At 37.8% G+C, this 26,341-nt stretch overlaps 1 protein-coding gene across 1 annotated transcript in view; it reads right to left on the bottom strand.

Moving 5' to 3' along the window:
- Positions 1-12,347: 12,347 nt before the first annotated feature.
- The window catches only part of NEGR1 (neuronal growth regulator 1), a 583,187-nt gene continuing 569,193 nt past the window's right edge, over positions 12,348-26,341 (bottom strand). Inside the window, exon 7 of the mRNA XM_074961536.1 lies at positions 12,348-25,671. Coding sequence (XP_074817637.1) covers positions 25,547-25,671 — 125 coding nt within the window. The 3' untranslated portion in view covers positions 12,348-25,546. The remainder of the gene's footprint in view (positions 25,672-26,341) is intronic.

Raw genomic sequence — 26,341 nt, 5'->3', positions numbered from 1 at the left:
ATCATAAACTTATGTGAATCACTTTTACTGAGTCTCAACTCTTTGGCATCTTAATTAGGATTTGCCAACTCTTCCAGCACTGTGTAACATGGAAAGGCAGACTGATATGACTCTTCTAGAGCTTGAGCCAATGCCCATTAAAGGCAACAGAAAGACTCCCATTGACTTCAATGGACATTGGATCAGGCCCTTAGGGAGCTCTCACTTTTAGATTTATGGCTCAAAGAGTACAGGATATGGGAACATACTGACCTGTACATTGGCTATATTCAGTATTTTCCAGAAAAGTAGTGTTTTTGTATCTGAATTTTCAGCATATGGACATGTCCAATTATATGCTCTAGTCCCACTTTTGGTCAACTCTATTTTCTCGTTGTTATCTAAATGGCTCCTTAGCTGGTAAGTCAGGATTTCTAAGTGCTCAACTTACAAAGTTCTCTTTCTATAATGGGAGCTGCAAAGCTTGTTTTGCCAGTAATGAGGGAAACTAAGCTTGTCCATCTCAGGTGGCAATTTTTAAAAAATCTACAAGTAAACAAACTTACTTAGACACTTTTAATGTTTCTTCCCTACTGGTATGACAATTTTTTTCACTATGAAATTTGGCTGGCTTTTGAAAAAGTAGAGCATTCTTTAAAATCAAGTGATTTACAGCAGCATTAAGAATGCTAAAGGTGATCTATTGTTAGAGATAGCTCTTAGAGAGGCTTCTTCCAGAGTTCCTTTCAATTAAAAACCCATGTAAAGACTATGAAATCTAGTCTACATGTACGCCCCTCTCACTGCTTCCTGGCAGTTAGACACGTATACTGCACAGAAGAGAGGAAACAATTAATTATGGGCCTAATTTTCCCCTCATCTGGCACATATATGCAAAGATCATGAAGCAAAGGACACTCATTTGGGGGCAGAATTGGATGGTCCAATATGCATGTAAGAACTGCTCTAGTGCCTCAGAGCCTGCAATACTCTAGAAATTCTCTAACTAGAAGTATATTAATTAGTGTTAGGAAAAAGCAACATCCTATTACAGTTTCATTGAACTGCTTCTTACAAGAGTGTGCAGCCAGACAAAAGTATATCATTTGTGAAAGTGAATGTTGTGTGAAATGCCTTGCTCAGATTCATTCCAGAGGAAGGAGTATGAGTTCACAGGGTTAAATGGGTGATAAGGAAGTTGAAAAGGATTTAGTGGAAAAGAGGGTTAGGTACAGAGCATTAATGCCATAACAAAAATATACAGCTAGCGATTCACCAGATATTGTTGAAAACATATATTTCTAAGCTGCAAAACCCGATTCTTTGAAAATTGAATGTGAACAAAAACACTGGATATCTAGTTATTATGTGAAGATAATTACAGAACAGTTTATAAGTTTCTAGAGAGTTGACGTTCCCTATTCACACTTCATAGACAACTTAATGTTAGCTACAGTGCTCTAAGGAGAAACTTCTGAATATAGATCTGACTTCCTATGTAACAGTAAGGTCTTTTGTAACCACTGGGCCAAAGTTTTAAAGAGGATATCTTCCTTTCGTGGGGCAATTTGCACCCTCACTTGAATTGTGGATGCAAATCACAGGTACAATAATCTACACCCCAAATGTCACTTGGGAGCAAAACGACTTTTAGAAAACTTGTTTTGCAATTTAATATTATTAGTATTAGATGTAATGCTGTAGGGCCCAAAGTCGCTAGTCAAGCTCAGGGCCCCATTGTGTTAACTCTGTACATACTGATATACTTGCCCGGAGGAGTTTACAGTCTAGCTTTAGTTTTACTTCCCACTACTTTTTTTTCCATTCATGACAAAATTTATTTTCTTAAACTTGTTTAGAAAGAGCCTCCACAATGCTTTGGAAACAGTGGAGGGTCAATCCCACCTGCACCCAGATCTCAGGGGCATGAGTTGGCCCACTGTCTCCATTAGAGGGGAATGAAGCCATTTACTTCAGAAATAGCATGTTGGAAAATGGCAGATTTAGCTGGGTTAAATGAAAACCCAGGCTATGTCAGGTCCCAAAGAGGTTCTGCAAACTTCTGAAAGCCAGGGCTGATGAATAAGTATTAACGCTATGGACTATCCTTGATCTTTGTGTAACATGCCTGTTAATATCAATAGCAGTTCAGGTCACAGAATGAAAATGGCCTTTAATCTTGATCCTAAAGACATCTATTAGCTTCATATGATATTAGCTCAAAATATAATTAGCTGAAATGCTATTCTGGAAAAGATTGTATCATGATGTGGTATTGTTGGAGAATGATGATTATTAAGGCCCTAAAATTAAGACACCCCTCAAAATGCAACACAAGGAAAATTATCAACAAGGTTTTTTTTTGTAATGATTCGCAAATGTAAGGCTGGACTTGACTGAAAAAAATCTCTGAAAATCCATGTTTAAAGAAGATAAAGAAAATATTGATGTTTTGAGATTGTGGCAGTGTTTAGCCCTCCAAATAGGTTAAAGGGTGTAATAATTTACATGTACTGGATTATGCTAGTGAAACATAAAAACAAAGAATTGCTAAATGGTAAGATTAACAGCTTTTTTAGTTACATTTCAATAATTTATAATTATGGACAGTGAATGAGTTAGATGAGGTAACCTCTAGGCTAAGGTCTTGCTGGCATGAGTGTTGTTTTGCCAATTCTCTTTTTATATAGAATTTCTGATTTGTTTAACCTGATGTTATTGCTGATAGGACAAAGGTAACAGGCTATGCTGGAAGATTTTTTTAAAAAGTACACCAACCTATAATGACAAAAAGGCCCCTTTACTGGGAAAACCCAGGAGCAGGGTGACACAGAAACAGAATAGCAAACTGCCAAAATTGTGTAAAATGGAATCTTGCACATGCATATTGTATGGGTTACCCAGAATAAATGCTTAATGGGTTTCATGCTGATTGGAGAAAGGTTAATAAATGTGTGATGAGGAAATATATAAAAAGACAAACCTGTGTTGCAGAAACACCGGAACAGGGAAACTGAATGAATGGGATGGAAGGACAAGACCAGACATCAAAGGCAGCAATGACCATCATGAAGTACAGGAGAACTTCCAATGCCCCGGAATGCAGTAAATTTGGCTCCCTACAAATTTCATCTTACCTGTTTATCCTCTAGCATAAATATATGTTCAGACACTATACATGACAATAATTCTGTCTGAAGTAGTATAAATAAAGGCAAAAATTGATTAAGCCTAAATTCGGTTGACTTGTGACTCAGTTTCCTACCTTATACTCCCAACAGTATGGAAAACTATTTATTGCTATTTCAGTGCTAACGTCAAAAGTTTTCAATTACTCATAGAAATAACAATGCAGCCAAATAATAACAACATCATCATGCTCAGTTTTATCAAAAACTATTGGGTAAGTAAGAGTTCCACACAAATAACAGCTTTCCATTCTGACCCAGGGAAAAGATCTAAAGCTGTACCTTAAGCTATCATCACCAAACTGCGCTCTTAAAATATCTGAGTCTTAATGACAGATGACTGCCCCTTCAGCTATATTCATGCAGGATAACATTAACATCTATTTTCCAGTCAGAGAAGGTACACCTAATGAAACTCTCGCTATTGCAAATGTACAGTATATAAATGTATCTGAGCCCTCTGTACCCATCTAACAGTTTGAGTCTGAAAGTGAGATCACCTAAAGCACTGACCTGCCACACACCTATTTAGAGCTAGACAAAACATATGAATGCCATAAATAAAGACATTTTACTATACATTGCATGACATAGTGAGAATAATACCTTTGTTTTACTGAGTCATGACTTTCTATTGATGGACTGATTGGCCTTTCTGCCTTCACCAAATGTCTACCACAAAAGCTAGCAGTGGAATCTCCTACGAGATAGAGAAGCATCCTCACAGGAAGTCAGCAAAGGTTCTGAGGTGAAATCCTGGCTTTGGGGCCAGGATTTCTGCAGTGAAATGGATTGTCGCTATTACAGAAGCTGTATTTTCATAATTGAGGTTTGAAAAATGATCAGACACGTACTAGGCAGATGACCAAACATACTAGCTAAAGGTAGACACAGAAGGTATGAGTGGAATGGTTTAAACTGTGAATTCTCTGGGCAAGTCCTGGTAGGAAACCCAGCCCTTCTGCTGCCCTAGCTGCTGGAAAGGGGAACAAGATAGCTGCTCTTTGGATCTTGTTTGCAGGCTCTGTCTTTAATAGCAGCTTCTAACCAGAAGGTGTCTGTTAAATTTGAAGCTCTACTCACCTCTAGCTCATGGATGAAAGAGGAAACTTTAGGGCTAAAATCCTGGCACAGCTTCATTGACTTCAGTGGGGCCAGCATTTCAACCAACCTAATGGCTGCTGTGAGGGAGGAGGGACTTCACCCTGCAACATAGGATCTCTCTTGCAGGAGAGGAGGGATTTTAAAAAGAAGTGGGTGGTTCCTTCACAAGCATAAAGTGGCAATTTATACCAGCTCAGGATCTGGCCACAGGACTCTAACTTGTGCAGATTAGAAGTCCCAAAGCAATTTAAAGAGGGTTTAGCTTTGTTGTTTTAAAGTATAAATTAAAATATAGAAGCTATTAAACTAAAGGAGCAGTCTTTTTAAATTCTAATTGACTCATCGTTTTGCTTGCATATAAGGCATACTGTAAAGCTGAGCAAAATTAATAGGGACAATAATTTAATTTCCAGAAGCTCATTTTTGGAGCAGATCAGCTCTTCATTTTTATTCTGACTGCAGGTCTAAATATCTAACAGCACAGAAGCAGAAGAATGTAACATATTGCATCTTTCACTGGAGCTGCCCCTTATCTTGAACAATTTGCCAAGTGCATGTTCTGTGCCAACTGATCGCATCAAAAAAGCATAGGGCTTGAGGAGTTCAGAAGCTCAGTGAAAGGAGACCTGCGCCGATACAGATTCAGAACTAAGATGTGTGCACTTCAGCCATGCACTTCAACAGAATGAGCTGAAAGATTTGTTCAGAAATAAGGAAACAGATCATGCTCATGTGATTGTGTTCCCATCTATGGAATAATGTTGCCTAGATACCATTCCCTACAACCCATGAATCTCTTTGTGTCTTTCTGATTACACTGTAAATCTCACTCTCTCATCTGTCATAAAGATTGATTTTTCTTTTATTGTTTTGTCAGTATATGGTTTTATCTCTGCAAGTCCCCCCCACCATAATATGACATTTTGTTGAAAGTAAATGTTATTAGCTCTACTGCGTGTTATTGAGTGAAGAGCTAAAAACAAGTCCGGCAAATTAATAAACACAGTCACAAGATAATAACCCATAAAGAGAGTGGAACACAGTGTACATGTGGGAGGTCTGCCCAGTGTTTATTACTTTTAGCACTCCCAAGCCATACTGTGCCACACTTCAAACTCTGGCTGAGTCTAATACATAGGAATCACTAATGATTTTGTGAAACACAGAAAGGAAGAAGGGGAAAATCTCTGGGACAGTAGCTACAATATTGTGCTTATTGATATTAAAGCATTTTTACCAAAGTGGCAGTAGGCTAGGTAAAGAGGAGATATGAGTTTATTACTGTCTCCTCTGGAGATCTCACATGGTTTTCTGTGAGGTTTCCCAGTGGGCTGCAGTAGCACAAGTCATTATTTCCTTTGGAAATTATTTGAAGCTATAGCAATTCGCAGTGTTAAAGTCATGTTATCTTATCTTCTGAAGGAGGGTACTGTAATTACTTTGTGTCACCATTGACTATAGGCTGATGACTTTCTTTTCGTCTCGCACATTATTGCAATGAGTTTTTATGTGCACATAAAGGAAATGTTTACTTTTATTGGACAGAAATTTGTGAATGTTTATATAAATATCTGTACTGTTGGGTCATAGCAGCTTCCCGCCCCCCGTCCATTATCAGGGCCTGCTGCTCTATTGCTTTGCATCTTGTGCAAAGTGAGTGTAAGCTGCTAGCAAATCAGAATGCCACATTCATTACATTCTGTTTACACTGACCTTGCACTCATTTTACCTGGGTGTAAATGACTTCACAAACTGTAAGACCGCACTTCAATGCAGTGGTTCAAAATGTACCAGGTTGTAGGTTTGTAATATGACTTAATACAGAGCATTGTTTCCATTGAAGAGGAAGAAGCAGCCCAGAACAGTATTGTTCATAATATTGTGTTAGTTATACAGGTGAAAATGCACATACAGTAGCTTAGTCTTATTAGTCTGATAGCAGTCTTGTTACAGCCAGCTTATAAACAGGTTATTGGATAGGATACTGGGTGAAGGATTCCTGGTTATGTATAAAGAACTGGAGTACTTGTGGCACCTTAGAGACTAACAAATTTATTTGAGCATAAGCTTTCGTGGGCTACAGCCCCCTTCATCGGATGCATGCAGTGGCATCTGATGAAGTGGGCTGTAGCCCATGACAGCTTATGCTCAAATAAATTTGGTAGTCTCTAAGGTGCCACAAGTACTCCTGTTCTTTTTGCAGATACAGATTAACACAGCTGCTACTCTGAAACTTGGTTATGTAAAGTAAATGCTGTAAGTCACTGGCTTTATTTGCTCTCTTTAGCTTGATGCTAAATTTTTTTGGAAACCATTTGAATCCCAACTGTAGTTCCTCCCATTTCTTGACTGCATCCCGGAGTAAATAATGGTAATAATAGTTCTTATATTGCACTTTTCATCTCTACCTCTCAAACAGCTTCACAAAGGAGATGAGTATCATTTGCCCCATTTTACTAATCCCAACCTGGAGGCTCAGGGACATGAAGTGACTTGCCCAAGGTCACAGAGAAGCAGAGATGAAAATAGAACCCAGGTCTTATGACTCCTAGTCCCTTATCTAACTATTGGATTAAACTAACCCACGATCACTGCACTGCACAAAATGAGGCAAAAATATACTTTAGGTGCCTGCCAGGTTTTAATATTGTTTAAAAAAAGAGACATGCTGTAAAAATAACATATTTTGGCACGTAGGCAGCTCAATGTTAGGCACCTTCTACAAATGAAGATAGATAACAATATTTTAGTGGCTTATGTATTCTTCAAACAAATCAAGATATTCTGCTACCAGGTAGCATGAGTCATACAGCATCATGTCATACCTTACTTAAAATGGAATTATGTTATAATCTCAGAAAGCTAGATGAAAATCAAAGGAAGCAGAAGATGTACACAACCAACACATTCTCTTTTTCATCTATCCAAAGGTGAACCAAATTCCTTCACATCTCACATGTCTGTGGGAGCTGTCTCAAAGCAGCACATTGCAGGAAATTAATAACCTTGAAACTTAAAAATTTGGGACTTTTATAACATTTTACTTTGATTGTATTAATGAATGATAACTGGGTACTAAAAACCTTCAGTAGGTACTTCAGGGAGGGACAGTCATCCCTTGTGTTTGTACAGCAATCAGCACAATGATCCTGATTAGTTTTTGGGTGCAATTGGAATACAAATAATAAATAAATACTACTAACAATAATGGGCCAGATTCTCAGGTGGTGTAAACAGGAATTGATTCAGTGACGTCAATGGAAATTATGTTGCTTTACACCTGCTGAGGATCTCGCCTTTGATCCAAAATGGAAATGGGGTGTCCAATGACTGCATAATAGTGACGATTCTTCAAAGTGTACCAGTTTTACCTTGGATAAATAGATCAGGTTACTGCAGTATACACACTGCTCCCTTGCACTTCCCATTATTCTATTTACGATATGAAATACTTTGAATACTGCAAAGGCTGACTGCAAATACACAGTTGGCTATCTAAGGCGACTGGCATGTGTTTCGGCGCCAGTATACTATACTGTGCCAGATTCTAATCTCATTTGCACTGGTATTTAATCTAGAGTAACTGCTCCAACTTCCTTAGCATTTCTCTGGAGTTACACCAGTGTAACTAAGATCAGAATTTTTCACACCCTCAGTGATGTAGTTGTACCGAAATAAGTGTAATATACATACCTACTCAGGTACTGAAGTCTGGGTATTATACCATGGCATATGCTTATCTCTTTTAGAGACCAATCCTGTAAACAGTTATAACCAAATGTATCTTTAATCCTGTACATAATCCTATTGATTTCAAATGTAGGAGGGGGTATTATCACTGTATATAGCATTAGTGAGACCACTGCTGGAATAGTGTGTCCAATTCCGCTGTTCAGACTTGAAAAAAGCTGTGAGAAATTGGAAAGGATTCCAAAGATAGCTACAAAAATGGTTTGAAGTCTGGAAAACTTCCTTACAGTGAGAGACTAAAGAAACTCAATCTGTTTAGTTTATCCAAGAGAAGGTTAAGAGGTGACTTTGTTACAGTCTGTAAGTAATTACATGAGGGAAAAATTTCTGATGGCTGAGGGCTCTTTAATTTAACAGACAAAGGAATAACAGGAACCAATTGAAGGAAACTGAAGATAGATGGAAACTAGAAATAAGGCACACATTTTTAACTGTCAGGGTAGTTAGCCATTGGAACAACTTACCTAGGGACGTGGAGGATTCTCCATCACTTGAAATCTTCAGTGAACAATGGCTATCTTCTAAAAGCCCAACCAGAACCATGAGCATGATGCAGGACTTGGAGAAATTCTACGATGTGGGTTATGCAGGAGGTCAGACTAACTGATCATAATGGTCCCTTTTGGCCCTAAGTCTATTAATTACTCAGCAAAGATATACATAATAGCAATTATTTGGAGAATATCATTAAGTTGACTTCCTCATTGGACAAATAACGAGAAGGACAACAAGCAGAGGAGGTGCCCTTCTCAGTGGTGTAGCACACACGCCACATCAATCCAAAGATCATGATTGTGACCAGTATTTAAAAAAATCCCTCTTTTTTTAGCTTGAGAGTTTTCTGGAACTAATTATGAAATCCTTAATATTAAATATTCAGGAACACTTATTTTTGAATACTTTTGGTTTAATTCAGATTCTTTGAAATTTTAATATCTTGCTTTAATATTTAATGTCAGCCTTGACATGCATATGGAAATGCAAAATCTATTCTTTGAACAAAACAAATCACAGAGGTAGGTTCCTATAAAGAAGAGACTTCTTCCCCCCCCCACCCTGAAATGATTAGTAGACATGTGCAGGTCTTTTGATGTTTTTTTCCCCCTAAGGATGTTTAAAGGTATAGGTCATAGCAATAATTTCAAGTAACCCCATTCTGTCTGCTCTGTAATGTATCTATGCTGCAGTTCCAGGAATATATTGTAGTCTCATATCCTCAGGTATGCCAAATGATTTTCTCTCTATAAGCTAATCTCTTTTCCCCCTAATTAACAAAGAATATGATCTTTTAAAAATTGGCTGATTCTATTTTGGAACTTGTGAATCATTCTCATCTATCAAGTTGTACCTGAACTGCATTTTTCAATTAGGTCTGATACTTCAGGAGACACTTACGGTATATTCTTAAGGGCTACACAGAATACAAAAGACAGATAGATCCAGACAGTAAATTAAATGGAAAGGTAAATTATCCCGTGTCTTTGTGGAGAAAGAGCAAACACATTATCCTTGTGCCTTTTGTTTACTGATCTGATGCCAAACAGGTTACTATTGTGAAACATTACCTAGTTAGCAAGCTGCAGTGAGAGTGCATAGGGAACCTGCTGAGAATAAAGTCTGCATTAGTATTCACTTGGCACCAAAAAGATGCCATTCATATCTGTTCATTTATAACATTAATTATACATAATAATTCTAGGTTTTAGTTAAAACAACCCTTTATATATATAATGTACTGTAAGATTGCTCAGTTCATGTGTCAGCCCCAATTAAAACCTCTCTTAGCATTTGTTAAAATCTGGCTCAACTGTTTAACATCTTTTAGAGCATGGTACCTTCAAATGAAAAACACCATGCACTCTTTTTTTTTCTTCCTTTTTGCAGTTTCAGTTGTCTAATTAATGGGACCATTAATTTGTGAGTAGCATTCAAGCTGAAATGAGTAATACAGGCTTTGTTTAATTTTCTAAGGATCTACATTAGAGTCAAGATCCATAAGAAGTACTTAGAAAAAATTCACAAATTGACTTTGCCTTGTACTTAACAGGTATAGGCGATACTGTAGTTACATGAAAACTGAATGTACCTTGGGAAAAAGGAGTACTCGTGGCACCTTAGAGACTAAGGTGCCACGAGTACTCCTTTTCTTTTTGCGAATACAGACTAACACGGATGCTACTCTGTAACCTGGGAAAAAGGGTTCTTTTTAAGGATACAGTGTGAAACTGACATAGATCCTCTAGAGAATTTTGCATGCTGTCTTATTCAGAAAGCTAAAGGTGAATGAGCCAAATCGCTAGATGCTAAGTGTGAAAGGGGAAGAAAATGTGTGTGAAAATGCAAATTAGCAGGAAGATTATTAATACAAAGGCTCTCTGGTCAGGACATCATGATATAACGGGGCTGATTTGGAAAAATGACCTCTAGTTTTGCATCTGCAATTTCACAGGTACACATATCATTGGTGTATCTTTACAGACACATTTTATGCACTTAGATGAATGACTGCTTAGCTTTCGCTGCCAATCAAGTGTTTACATTTTGAAAGACCAGACACTGCAACCCTTATTCACAGTGAGTAGTAACTTACACACATATTCTAATTGGGTTCTGCTGGACTCCCTTTGTGAGTAAGTATAACTTGGCATGAATAAGGATTGCAGAATTAGGATGCAAGCGGCATATAGTTTAAGCCAGCAGCAGAGGATGAGGTGCGTATGGGTTTTTATACACACCCCCACACAACTCAGTAGCATATTATATATATATATTGTAGTTCAGCAAGAGCTACTGCCACTACTGAGAACCAATGATGAGGAGCCATTGCAGGATATCTGCTCTCTGGCTCAGCGGGAGTATTCGGGAGGAGAGCCCTTTCGGTCTTTTGAGGGGAAGCTACAATTTGTGTTGCACTGGAACTATAGATGAACCTGAGCAGTGGCATTCAGATCCTGATCCAAGCTTTCCCACAGTGCAGGCGTGTTCAGATTCTGTGTTCTGATTTGGCCTATTATAAAGACTGGCTGGACCCATCAAGTTTGGAGATGGAAGACTTGGTGGTTTGAGATCCACCCTCTCAGTTCAGCCACAACTCTAACTGCAATATGCTCTAGCAACTTGCACCACAGCTTTCAGAGACAGAAGAGATTTTGGACTCTTAGTTGCTATAAACCAACCTGGATACGGGGACATCGGAATATCCTTATGGGGGAGGGGGTGTCCCTCTGTGGAACTAGCCCAGACAGACTCCTCAATAGTTCTACAGAGTCTGAGCTTTGATTTTCAAAAAAAATGTAAGTCTCTAGGTGTTACATTCTCAAAGAAAATCTTTGAAACTAAAACATAAAGAAAGTGCAACCTATGTGCAGAAGTCTGCCTAAGCTTGAAACAACAGTTTTGAGGATTGGACTGCCATATTCATTTCAATGAATACTATCTAAGACACCAGTGATGTTACTTTCAGTGTCAACATGGTTAGCTATTTCACTGCTGATCAAAGCATTTAAGAAAGAAGAAGAAGCATCAGATTCTGAATAACTGCACCAGTGTTTCCCAAATAAAGAGCATATTTGTGTAGATGGGACACAAATGACTAGCCAGGTTGTGTGTGTGTGTAAGTTAAGAGGTGTTGTAACAAACACATGGTGGGGTTGAAGTGGAGCAAGGGAAGGAGGGGATCAGTTGGGAAAGATAGTTATATAGGATAAGACAACCATGAGATCTTACTGTCTTGGGCCAAATTCCACCCTTATTTAAGCATGAGCAATTTGCCCTGAGACCAATCCGAGAACAGATTTTGTCCCTTGGACAGGTTAAATCTATCTGAAAGTGGGTCCAGGTGGGTGTGGAATAATTCAGGGCTTCAAGTGATCTCAAAAATGCCAAGATTGTCATGACCTGATGATGGAAATTCATTAGCTCCTAATTTGGAAGTGCATAGCTATGATTCTCTTTTCCTGTTAAACCTCTGTCTGTCTGCAAAGGAACAGGAGAATATGTAGGATGGACATTATGGATGATACACTCGCTTGCTTGCTTTCCTGTTTTCCCTAATCTAAAGCAATCCCACTAAATTATACATAGTTTGGAAAACAAAACCATATTTAAGGGCTGAGAGAGCTTATTTAAATATATTTAGGGATGGAACAGCTAATTTACCTTATTAACTGCAGCATTCTACAGTAATGATTCAAAACCACTACAGTTTACAGTAGTGATACTGTTTGTGGCTATTTTTATTTTTAATATTATTAAATATTATTAAATATTATTTAATATTATTAAATATTATTATTTTTAACTGCAAATAAATGTAGACCTGCGATATCTTGTTTAAGTATATTTGCATGTATTATTTATATACGTGTCATCAAATCCTGGGCAGGGAAGCACTTTTTTAAGACCAGAGAGCAGTCGGAAAATGGATAACAAGTGACAAATAAATTTGCAAGTGACAGCGGTGCACGACAAGAGGAGCCCCAGAAGGGGCCGCCCAGGATGGTGTGCAAATGGAACAAGTATTGCCAGAGTGAAGAGTTCAAAAATCAGGAGACAAACCAATGAAAGCCCCTGAGACCTACTTCCAGCCTGCAATGCCACACAAAATGAGTTTCCAGCATATAAACCTCAGTGCCCCACACCACTGCAAGTGGCCTCATGTCCTGGAAAGAGCAGGAAACACACAGGAAAAACCTGGCATAGGGATGAGCGATGCTGCATCAGAGCTGGCCTTAGCAGCCCCTCTCACTAGCAGGCAACAGCCTTTTCCCCTCAGAGCTCTCTTACTTAGGGAGGACGGGGGGTTGCTAAGTTTGTGTCACTGGCTAGCCTAGCCTAGTTTGAGGCTTGGGTATTTTCCAGTCTCATTATTTGGTCCCCAGTCATAGACTAAAATGAATTGGTTTAAATCCAAACAAGTGTTGCAAAGAAGATTTTTTTGTGCAAAAAAGATTTTTTTGTGCAGAAAAATTCTGCGTGCCACCCTTACAGTGAGTGGATCTTACTTGAGTAGCCTCTTTGAGAACAATGGGGCTTCTCATGGAGCTAGGTACAACTCAAATGAAGTAAGGAGATCAGAATTGAGCCCTTAGACCCACTAACAGCAATCTCAGTAAGACTTCTCTCAACATCAAAAAGAAAATATGCTCATTTTACTCATCACAAATAGAATGCAAAACAGATTAAATAAACATGTTTTATATTTGTCATCACATTAAATCAAGTGTGAATTCCAGACAGTAAGCTGAGTCTGGAATTAATTTGATAATTACACACAAATGCCATTTCTCACTGACACAAGGTTTGTTTTTTGCATTAGTCTGTATATTCCCCCCTCCCTCCCCAACTAGGGTGACAAGATAGCAAGTGTGAAAAATTGGGATGGGGATGGGGGGTAACAGATGCCTATTTAAGAAAAAAATATCGGAACTATCCCTATAAAATCGGGACATCTGGTCACCCTACCCCCGCTTATTCCTTCTAGACATTCTGCCCTTAGAATCTGTTTCAAGGATTGTGAAGACCAGAGACTGCGAACTCTGTATGACAGAAATGGGCCTGAAAACCGTGCAAGGGCCCAATCCTGGGCCCTTGTTTAAACTGGCTTTAAGCAGGGGAGTCTCTCCTTGGGTTGGGAGCTAAGATGGAATTCTCCACCCCTTGTGCCAGGAGCCCGGAGTTCTAGTGCAGCTGCTAACAGAGCCTCTGGGCTATAGTATCTGCTGCTGTGCCCACCTTCAGCGAGTGGTCCTCTGGCTGCAGCCAGTGCTCTGTGTAGTGCAAAGGATAAAGCATTTCCCTGGCCTATTTGCTGCCTGCTCTGTGCAATGGAATTGTGGTCATGCGTTTCAGTTTAGGGCCTTCCGCGTCTGTGGAATGTGGGAAGGCGTTTTGCCCCCAAAACAGTACATTTAAGTTAGAACTTTCAAAACTTTTCATTAGTCATATGGTCTGTTAACAGTGGGAATATTAAATATAAGCAAGTGTCTTTAAGTTAAGACAAGTGAATTATTAAACTATTGATTACATGGCCTATAGTAATAGCCTAGGTTTCAGAGTAGCAGCCGTGTTAGTCTGTATTCGCAAAAAGAAAAGGAGTACTTGTGGCATCTTAGAGACTAACCAATTTATTTGAGCATAAGCTTTCGTGACCTACATCGGTGCATCCGATGAAGTGAGCGGTAGCTCACGAAAGCTTATGCTCAAATAAATTGGTGAGTAATAGCCTAGACAAGTAACTTTTGCAATGCTATTTGGGAATTGGTCCAGTAGTGCATAATGGTGGTCTGATTTGTGTGTGTGAGGATGAAAGAAGGAAAGGAGAAGAGAAGCTTTTCTCTTTTTAAATACAATGATGTAATTTCCTCTTCTCACTGGTTATGACAGAGGTTATGCCATTGCAGTGGGTATTTTCCCAGATATGGCTTGGGGGTAACAGTGATACATTTCACAGCAGTGCTGAAGTAGTTTCTTTCACTCTCAGCTAGATAAGGAAACAAAAGAACAATTGCAGTTTTTAATTGCAAGCCACCTGAAAAATAAATACAGGATTAAAGATTTCAAAGGAAAATCCTGTATACCCCTTTCCTTGGTCTTAGTTTGGGAGGAAAATAAAGAAAATGTCAGGGAAAGCTTGCACAAAGACTTGCACTGGCTTGGATGATTTAGTTGGGGATTGGTCCTGCTTTGAGTAAGGGGTTGGACTAGATGACCTCCTGAGGTCCCTTCCAACCCTGATATTCTATGATTCTATGATTAGACTGTTTCTGTTAAACTGCTAATAAACCAAAACTAGGTGGCACAATGGATGAATACACCTGCCTTTCATCTCTGGTGTTCTGGGTGTAAATTCCTTTTCAATCACAAATACCAGTGAGTTTGGTCATTTCACCCTAGTTCCTCTATAGTGTAGTATGGTCCATGAAATTTAGTATAACTGTCTTGAGAGGACAGGACCAAATAAATAACAGTAAGGTCTGGCCAGGACTGAAGTGTATTATCAGTGCTATGTAGGGAAGGTTGTACAATGCCTGCCTATGCTATGCCTGAACTCTAGTTGGTGCCATTAGTCACTTTCATGGGATCCATATTCAACTACAAAAGAAAAAAAAAGTGTATTTGTCTAATGGAAAATCATCTCCATGCTTTCCTATACCACATGCTTCTAGGGCCTAATCCTCCTTTCACGAATGTCAATGTAAATCTTCACATTAAATCTAGTCCCTAAAGATTAGATGACAGCATAGGAACAGGTACCTTTTGCAAAAAATATATGATCAGTGATTTTTACATTTTAAAATTATTTCTTTAAGTATTTTGGGGTATAATTCTCAACTCTCTCAATCTGTGCATTAACCTTTCTCAGAGTGTTTAATTCTGTACTCAGATATAAGGTCAAAGCCCTTAGCTGAACTTTTATTTCAGAAGAACTGAGTATCTTGTCTGCAAACTTACTGAGAGAAATATCTTGAAGGGAGAAGTGCTCATCAATGCCTCTTGACTAACATTACTAACAATCTCAATTTAAAAGGAGCGGATGTTAAATCTGATGTAGCTCACAACTGTTCTAGGAAGCTGAGTTACTAAGGGTAATTAACTTTTGAAATTAATTTTTAATATGTACCCTTTTACATTATATTCACATACAAGATGGAGTTTAACACATTGAAATAAGGAGCTCAGAACACAATGAAATGAAAGCTGCAATGTCAAAATGAAAAATGAAAACTGCAATGTCAAAAATAACTATACTGTAAATGCTCTGGAACTGGTCCACTAAGTAAATCATCTACAGGGAAGGCAAACCTGTAATCAAATATCTCCTCCATGTTGTATGAATATAAATAACATAAAAGATAGTATTTTAACTCCACACCTCTTACTGAAAGCACAGACTACATAAGAATAATATGCACTTATAGCGTCTTTCATCCCAGGACCTCAAAGGACTTTCCAGACATTAAGGACTTGAGACTGAAAGGTATTGAGTATGCACAGCTCTCACTGAATTTCCCTGGCAATTGTGGGTCCACAGCACATCTTAGGAGGAGCTCCTATTTAATTAAGTCTCACAACATATCTGGGAGGGAAGTATCATTATAGCTTAGAATGGAACCCAGGAGGGTCCGTGCTCCCAACCTTCTGCTCTTGTCAGGAGAGATTGTCTTGTACCCCACTGTACTATCTCCTAACAGCAACAATTCAGAACATAGAAGCTTAGCTTAGCAGCTTTGTAATGAAATTAATGTGTAACCCCCCCCCATGACTTGAATAAAGAACTGCACCAGAGCAGCTTGCTACTTGTTGATTAAAAATATTCTGGGTGCAACTTGAAAACTTGGGTGCCTAACGTTAAAAATCTAAGTCCATATGTAGGTCTCTGAACACACTGCCTGATGATCAGAGATGCTAAGCACTCAAGATTCTTGCTGTTTTCAAAATCAATTGAGACCACACATAGCACCTCAGGAAAAAAAAATCAGAATATTTTTATTCAGGTGCCTAATTTTTGATACCCAACTTTGGAAACGGTGACACATATTTTTCACCTCTAATAGTGGCACCTGAGGATATTAATATTGTAGGCCAAACCCTCCTCCCATGAATGGAACCTGATTCACTGAGGTTAGTCAGGACCTAATCTCTCTCCCATTAAAATCAATGCCAAACTTGCATTGACTTCAATGGGAGCCAGCGCAGACCATGAGTGAGTCAGATGAACTGGATTTGGCTCTCTATGTATGTTGTCACCACTAGAATTGGTCAGAAAACAAGGGGCGGGGGTGGGGAACTGTGAAAAAATTCAGTTCTAATTTTTTGCCAAAATTGTGCCTTCATTAACATTTTCCGACCTGCTTTATCACCACAAAGACTTGAATACTTGTAACAACACCACAACACTGATTTACAGCTAAACAACGCTTTATGGATAAAAAAGCTTCTCTGGGATTCTCCTGCTTTCATGCCTATAGGATGGGTTCATTAAATCTTAAAAATAATAATCAAGCTTTTTGCTCACCTGTGGTTTAACCATGTCTGCTTGATTAACTGTGGCATAAGATACTATTTATGGAAATGTCTCAGAATAAAACTTCAGAAGAATGTGTCAACTATGCCGTGTAATTTTTTTTATTATTTTAAATTATCCTAAACTCCACATGGCTGGCTTTCAAGCTTATTTTCCAGATCACTGAAAGCAATGAGAGAATTTTTGACAGACACCAGCTAAAGCAGCTTAAAATCAAAGGCATCGCTTTCTAAAGGAGTATCTATAGAAGAGCCATTGACCACATTTTCCTTAGGTCACTGCTCAAGTGTGTTTTAGGCAGGATGTCAGGTCATAGAACTAGCATAAAACAGTTTGTTTTTCTACTCCTATGAGCAAATGGCTAAAAAGACCCAACAGATTTATACAGTGTGGTTAAAGGTAATTTAAACATGTTCAAATGCAATTTACATTCTTTAATTTTTAGCACATTATCTTCATTTATAGGCAGAATATATTGGAAAACAAGTCCTGTTTACAGTTGCTTTACTGTATTAAACTCATAGTCTCTTCAGTTTTAAAGACATTTCCAGTCATTGGGGGGAAGGGAATTTACAGTGGCTTACCCTAAAGTTAACTTTTTTCTAAATGTAAAAAGATCAAAATTAATGAAGGGAAGAGTGAATTCAAAGTTCCATAGTGGAACATCCCAGTGCTTTTAGCAAATCATATGAAATGAGGGAGGAAAAACAGTCCTTTTAACATTTTAAAGCTTTTGTAGCCTAATGAACCATGCTACCTCCTGTAGTTTCTATCAAGTTGGAATTTTTACAAGAAACTGTCTCATTAGCATTAAGTGGAAGCAGACTGGCCAACTTTTACTGTAGCTTCCCGGAATGTTTTACCTCTCTCATTTGTATTTAGTTGATGAAGTATCACTACCTCAAGTGATACCTCAAAAATGTTAAGCACATCTAAATGACTAGTATCTTGGAAATTAAATTAATCTTCCAGAAGATGAGAAAAGGATGCTTTTTATACTGGGGGAGGAGGGGCAAGACATAATCACAAAACTGGAAAAGGGATGGGTCCCCTCTTTCCACAATTGGAAATATACAAAAAAGCAAGATCAGTGTTATCTAAAGTCCCTACAGTTTATTCTCACTTCAGAGTCGCATTTAAGTAGATGCCTTTAAGGTTAATGGGAGCTGTGCACTTATGACTGTAATGGGTTTGTTAAGTGGAAAGCTTATGTTATTGTACATATTTCACATCTTGTAATGGGTAAATTGTATTTTGCTTTTGGTTGGAAATTAATAAAGAGGATAGATGTTCATTGGGGAAAACAGACTGCTTAGCCCTCTGGACGCTGAATATAATGTATACATCATTACAGGCCTTTATTCAGCTGGCAGTCTGCAAAAAGCAGTGACAGGATAACGAATATTCACATATTTAAAACATTTCGGGGGAGATTCATGTGGTCTTATTGGCATTAACTTTACAATATTGTCTTCTTTCCTGTCTTCAAATTCTGTGTTTTGCTGCAGAAATGTAATCTATTTGACTTCGGGTGGTTTCAGTTTTACCAGGTTTAATAGTTCCCAAAGAAGGTGAATAAAAAAAAAGTGAATAGATGAACATTGATTGCAAGTAGAATTACAGTCCCCTCATTATTTTTCATTTTTGTTTACATTTCTATTTAAAGTTCTTCAAGATTAAGGGCCAAATTCTCTGGTTGGGCAGAGCTGTGCTCAGAGCAAGATCAAAGTGAAAGGTGACCTTATGTCACCTTTACATTTACCCAATCATGGTGATGGCTCCTGGCATAAGTTAGAGCAGTCCCCAACAGGCCATTCAAGCAGCCAAGGACTGCTGGGTTATCAGAATGCTCCTGTACCAGGGATGGGATAGTGGATAGTGCAGAGCTGCTCAAAAGTATACTATGTCACTCAGCAATTCCCCTTCCAATGGGAATCCTCAAAGGGCTGGATCCAACAGCTTTATGGTTTCTTTGTGCCATTGGAGAGGTATAAAATAGTCATAGGAGGGCTGAGAATCTGGCCCCAAATCTTGTTTTAAAATACAGGTTTATATGTGGTCAGACCAAAACATAGGAGAGCTGAGCTTCTAATATATTTTTAAATCCAATTTAGGGCATCTTGAGTTTAGCTGTGATTCATCTCTGGTTTATCAGAAGTGTAAAATGAATATGTTGATATATAAATTTTAGAGCAGAAGTTCACAAAGTGGAGAAGCCTTCAAACTCTAGAAATTAGGCATACGGTTAACAGAAAGTCGACTTGTTAGGATAAGAATAAATATGCATATAGTAATTAGTGCTCAGCAGTGATGGTGACCTGGGGAAATCTCCTACACCCAAACTTATATTAATTTTGAGAACCAGAGTCAGGTGTTGGACAGAACATGGATCTCATTTGGAATCCCTTCAGCATTTTCCTGCTATCCTTATGACAGTTGTTTTTTACTTGGCTATTTTCAGTTATAATGTAAGGGTCCATTCTGAAGATAGACTAAAATTGCTCCCCTTCCTCTAAATATTCAATAGAGAAAAGCAAGATATGATTGAACTGTTAGCAGATCCAACCCATTTTAAGTGCATTTAATGTTTCAATTCATGTGTAATGAACATAGTTAAGATGAGTCAAACTGAAACTGAAGTCTTCACTTCACAACTTCTGCCCTCCCTAGCTGAACAAAAAATGTGACATAAATTTTGGCACAGCCAGAAAAGTTAAGGTTATACTGGCTCTGGATCAGGAGATCTCAAGTATACCTATTCAGAAGTAAGTTGTGCTGTGCAGAGGGCAAAACTGGCATAAACTAAAAAGCTCAGGGATAGTTATGTAGCTTGGAGGTGGGAACAGTTGCACAATTCTCCACCAGCAATAATCCATCTATCCACCTCCAGCTAAGGCACATGGTCTGAGGAAATTACAACCATCCTAGAGCATTGTACAGCGTCACAAAAGATTAAGAGAAGCCAGCTCTGGCCTAAGAACCATTTTTTTGACTAATTAAAAATATTTCTCTTTGCAACATGAGCTATATCTCCCCCCACCCCAGATGCTGGTGAGATATAGTTTGGGATGTCCTGTCATCCCTCCCTCCCAGGCACTGTTTTATTATGGGGGAAAGGAGTAATCTTTAGGCAATGTGCTCACTCCTGTTGTCAGAATTCAGTCATGTTAATCTACTGTTATTAGACCACACTTCGTCTCTACAGATCTTCCCCAGCAGGCTCAATGACCATCAACAAAGGGAATGTCCACCTGATATAAGGACATCTGAGGGTGCACTGAGCATGAGCAGTACATTTTCAACACCTCTGAATGCCACATGAATGGAGATAGAAGGGCTAAGTCAGCTATTTGCATATGAGCATTATGAGGCTGTTACCTGGGAGAACAGAACAGAACAGAACCCTCAGAACAGAAAGCAACTTTAATGAGGCATGTAGAGCGTCTTTAAGTCAGCAGCCAAGCCGGTGCTTTTTGCTGCATAGGTCTTTAGGAAATGTAGTACTGTATTTAACACTGTGCCCTGTTCTGAGACCGTTATAATTGCTACAGTAGGCTCAGTACTAGGTACAACAATATGATGAGTTAATTAGTCAGTTCTCTAAGGGTTTCAGGACAAAGTGTTTTCTAAAGTTTAAATTCTGCTCTCACATATTCATGCACTTAGGCCAGCGTCAGCTGCACGTGGCCCTAAGGATTTTGGAAAGCCGTTGTCAATGGTGGTACAATGCTGTGAATGAGTGAAGGCTTCCAGAAGCTGGGAAATAGGGCCAGCTGGGACTTCTGCATACAGTAAGTATAGTCCTGCCTTATCTCCCTAAAGCCAGACACCTTCCTTCTGCCTGGCTGCACTCCTGATATGACTGTCTTTCCTCACAACTGTCAGAAACTCCTGGAATAATTTGTGTTCCCAGCTATTTTTTCTTGACCCATCTCTCAGGCCAGCAATCAGAAGGAAGTGATCAGTGTGTATGTGAGAGAGTAGGGAATGGAGCTGAGCAAGAAGGCAGGAAGAGAATAGGAGGTACTCTATCCCAGAAGGCTTGGGAGGTGGAAGAAATGTTATTGTGTTGTGTTAAAGACAGGGAAATAGGGCCAGCTGGAGGGGGCTCCTGTGAGAGGGAGAGAGAGAAGAAAAATTCAAAATGAGCATTCAGTGATACCTATAAAAATCTTTACATATGCCCTTGCATTAATGTACCCTACCACCTATTCACAGCATTTCCTTTAGTAAGTACAGGAAATTCTGTAATATCTACTTGCAAATGTACAAGTTTCTGTGGCAACCACCAAACTCCTTGTCATTTTCTCAGGGCAAAAATTGCTGAGAACAAGTTGATTTGTCTGCAATTCAGAAGATCAGAGTGTCAGGACAGAGTTTCATCCTAACTTTTCCTTTCCTCACATATGTTAGTTTGTACAAGAACTTTAAAATTATTTCATACTTTTAAAAAAAGAACTGATCATGTTTGTTTTTTAAGAAACAAAATCTTCCATGGCAGATTGTGAAATATGGATTATTTACCTCCAAACTGGAAGAGCAAGATCCAGTCTTAGAAGTAAATGCATATTTAGACTTTAAGGCATATTGTTTTTCCAGGTAAATACATATTTTGGTATACACATTCTTTAATACACAGTTATGTGGGGTAAGCAGATATTTTGGTAGGCATAACGTTTATCATTATTTTGCTAGAGTGCTAACTCTGAAAATGTGCAAAAGAGCAGCTTTCACTGGTAATGTCTTTAATACTCCTGTCTCTTAGAAACAGCATATTTTCTAAATATATATAGAAAAGTTAAAAAAGCTGTCTAGTTATGAAGAATATATTTTCCTGCCAAGTTATAAACCCTTGAAACTGCGTTTGTATTAGAAATTCTGAGACGTCCTTAAATTCAATATTAGTAAAGAATCATGGTCAACAACACTATAATTACAGCACCATTGCCCATATATGTCATCAATGCAATGGTAGTTAATAGACCTGAGTTATTGCACATTCAGGAACTTATGGAATTACAAACTTTAGTAATTCAAGTGCGGGACCACAGTTTTAGCATAAGAAATGTTGTACTGCTTGGAGCAAATCCATTTATTTTCTATATTTTTTCATGGTTGGGATAAATATAATAATAATTGATTAAAAAATCTGAACTGTAAGGGGTATCAACTGGATGAACATAGACTATATCATGAAAGTATCAGCTAGAAAGTAAATATTTGCCAGAGATTAAAAGATCAATTTTGTAAAATGCTACTGTATTTAATTTTCAACAGTCTGCACAGTCCATGTTGAAAGAATGTCCCAATAAGTCCCAAACTGTACAATTATCAGGTTATTATATGGAACAGATTAACCTAAAATGCAAGTAACTTTATTTGACCAATATTGAGTTGGGCCCCAACCCTGCAAAAACTTCAGAATTTGCTTAAGTTTATGTACTGTGAGGAGTTTCTCTGGGACTACTCAGTGCGTGAAGTTACGCATATGCATAATCCTTTGCACAATTGGAGCCTTAGATGGTCAGGTGTTCATAAACACCCTGTGAGAGACCAATCCTACAAACACTTAATGACCGACATAGTGTTAATGTGAGTGGCCCCAGTAATTATGTGTAGAATTGGTCTCTTAAATTTGCACACCCAAACTATCACTTTTGAACATGCAGAGTTGATAGATGTTTAGGTACCTAATTTGCAGAAGCAAATGTTGTGCCTAGAAACATGGATTTTTGCATGTACAAACTGTCTCACAAAAATGGCAAGTGCAAATTCAGAGGCTGGGTTGGAAATTTGGCCTATGTTTTCCAGTGGCTTTATTGGCAAGAATATTCTCATGATGCAAAAAAGTAAATACTTCATTTTTTCATATCTAATAAAAATGTTTCCATACTCTAGTCTGCTGCCAGAATCCTCACATTCCATGTGTCAGTAATCATGGCAAAAAACAATTAGCCTAAATATAGAATTTGGTCCAGCTACAGTATAGAAACAATTCCTAATTCATGTGAGAAGAGGCATATGAGTTATACATCTCCTTGATCTGTTTCTGTCTTCATAGAACGGTAACTGACATGTAATACTTTCTGCAGCACCATTTTTTCCTGTTGAATGGATTCTAGAGCTTAGCACTTTAAAGCTGCAATACAAGAGTGAGCAGAATGTCAGGACAGTGTACAATATGGGTCGTACTGTTTTATACACTGCTTCCCCAACTAATAAAATTTCATCATGTTATTCGAGGTTTTTAAAAAAACACCATATTTATGAAAATAGAACCTGCTTAGCGCACAAGCTTAAGAGAATAATAGAAATATTCTACTCCATTACTGAATACAAACAGCGTGATTCAATACATTTTATTGCCCTGTTATGGAGTCAGTGTATTCTTTTTAAGCTCCTTATCTAAACGTCATTTAATAATTACAACATATTTGCTGCATATTTTGTTTATATATTAGTAATGGGGCAGTTGATCAAGGTACTAAAGAAATCCATAATTTGAGTTTTAAAAAATAGGATATTTGCAAAATGAACTTGAAAGTGCTGAATATGTACAGTACCCAGCTAGCTAGTTACAGAGCTTAACACAGTAGCAAAAAATGACTGAGTAGGAGCATGTCTCAGTGAAATTTCTGTGGCAGTGATACTAAAATGTCGCCAAATTAGCAATATGGTGTTCAGTGACAATCTTCTTTTGATATAAAGAACTCCAACTTTCACATGGCAACAGTCTTTTTATTATTTACTGTGGTTTTATATACTGAACAAGTGACCGGATAATTTTATATTGTAATTAATGTTTTAATTAGAAATTCTAATCACCAGTAGCTCTTTCTGTATGGGCCCAATCCAATTCCATTGAAACTGGTGGTATCTTTGTACTGACTGCAATGGGTGATGGACTGGACCATCTATGGTCAACTTTCATAATGAGTCAAATTTTTAAAGGGACGCTGCTTCAGCCTCTAGTTTTTTTGCAAGTGCAACTGTGTGCTCACAATTAATTTACAGCATGATTGTTCAATAAATTGGGAGCAAAATTAGAGGCTGTTTTAAAAAAACAACTCTATTATAGTCATAGAAATAAAATTTGCTATTTTAGGATCTAATCTGTTACTCAGGCAAAACTTCTCTTGAACTCAATGCAATATGTGGGGATTGCAAGGGTCATTTATGAAAGGTGAAATTAATTGTTATGGTAAGATATTCATACAATCCTAGCTGTGCATTAATGAAATTCTGGCAACTAAGATGCAATGTGTCGGCCTTTGCTAGGTGGACCAAAATATAGTTATTGGAGCCACTTGTTTTTAAATATATCTATATTAAATGTATGTTTAATGCTTCCTATGTTCTCAGCTATCTGAGATTTAAAAACATTTGCAATGAAAGTATCATTGCTAAGTTAGCTGATCAGTACAACTCCAGTACAAGAATATCAATTCATGTAGTATTGGCCAATAATAAAAAAGGGACTGTCACGATCTCACATATACAGCCTTTTAAGAGTTCTGACTTAGAGCAGTGAAAGGGATAAGTGCTACATTCAGAAGAAGTCTCTTAACAGAGTTGTGCTGTATTTTATACCGGGAAAACTTGTTTTACAAACAAAATCTACAGATTAACTACACTAGAGGGAAAAAATAAGGGAAATATACCTGTGCTATTCTTGATTGACTGGTTAAAAAAAAAGTAATCTAGTTTTTGTGGGCAGAGTTTGGAGCAGTTCCATTACCCCACTGGAGGTGGAAGAGAAGGTATTCTTTTCAGCCAATAGCATCTTTGTCCTCAACTGGAGATTAGGTACGCTTGAATTTACAGGTTGTCATTACCAATACACATTCCAGAATTGTTGGAGAGGAAGAGAAAAGTAATATTTTATGAAGGCACACCCATGCTGAATTTACAGGGGGGTGGGGAAGCAGAACTGCTTTATGCAGTCTTATTACAAGGCTCATTCTTGAAACCTGAATATCATGCTAGAAGAAAATCTAGATATCTGTTATATTTTGAAGAAATGTTTTGAAGGCAATATTATTTGATTTCTTAAAATAAAAATGCTTCTGAATAATTGTGGATAGAATCGTATTTAAAGAGGGAACTGAATACTTGTATTGCAGCCTTAAAGAATCACATTTTCACTGCAATATTTTTTTTTGTAAACTACAGTCTGCAACCCAGCAGACCATGACTGAATGCTTTTGAAAAGTTGTAGATTACAAACATGAAATCACAATTAATATCCTCTAAAAGTAATTTCAGAGCTTTCACGTCTTAAAAAAGGACAATGTGTACTGCTTCACAAGGTAATGCAGCTAATCAAAAAAAAGGAGTAGAATTAAAGTATTTACATAATGAGCAATTCTACAGAAGGCGATCATCCCCATGTAAGCACTGCTGATTATATCCCACGCTGCTTTTAACAAACTGTACCAGATTGGCTCCAGTCATCAGCACTTTCAGAGAATCCTTAAAAGCCTTTCATGGTTCTTTATATTTATTGTAGAATGATGTTCTTCAGGTAGAATATGCTGGTGAAAGAGGATAGTGTCAACACAAGGTACCAGCAGGAGAACAGAACTTCAGCACCACCGGTAATCCCATATTGGGCTGTACTTGGAGCTGGAAAGAAAAGAATAAATATTAAGTAAATATATCTATTCCTCATCTCCAATTCTTTTATTTTACAGCAATCTGGAAATCTTTGCATTTTTCTTTCTGTCTCAGGAGTGCTCAATATGAAACTAGAAGATAACTGGAAAATGCAGCTGAAAGATAGAAAGACACACTACAAAATAAGACTGATAATGTCTATTCTTTCATCTTACCTAGAACAATAAATAATTATTACCATTAACATTTTCAAATGTGGATGCCTAAAACTAGGCAATTACATCCCTGTTTAGACACCTGAATCAATGACCTAATGTTCCGATGTGCTAAGCACCAAGGTTCCCATTGAAGTCAATGGAAGTTGTGGGCGCTCAGCACTGCTGAAGATCAGCTCGTTGACTCAGATGCCTAAATATGGATTTAGGTACTTGACTTTAGACACCAAAGTTTGATAATTTTGTCTGGCTAGGAGGTCCATGCTTATTTTCACTCTCTTTAAAAAGGGATTTGTTTTACCTTTTCTTAATGCAAATATATATTGCAATCTTCCGTTTTAACGTCTCAGTGAATACTATAGTTATAATTAATACATACAAATAGAATAAAGAAATACAATTATATTTCAATATATTTCAATAATACAGTATATTAAAAGGAACAGCAACTGAAATAAAAACCA

This window comes from Natator depressus, chromosome 8, assembly GCF_965152275.1.
Source record: "Natator depressus isolate rNatDep1 chromosome 8, rNatDep2.hap1, whole genome shotgun sequence".
NCBI lineage: Eukaryota > Metazoa > Chordata > Testudines > Cheloniidae > Natator > Natator depressus.
Note: the sequence above shows the minus strand (reverse complement) of the source record. Positions and strands in the feature narration are given on the sequence as shown.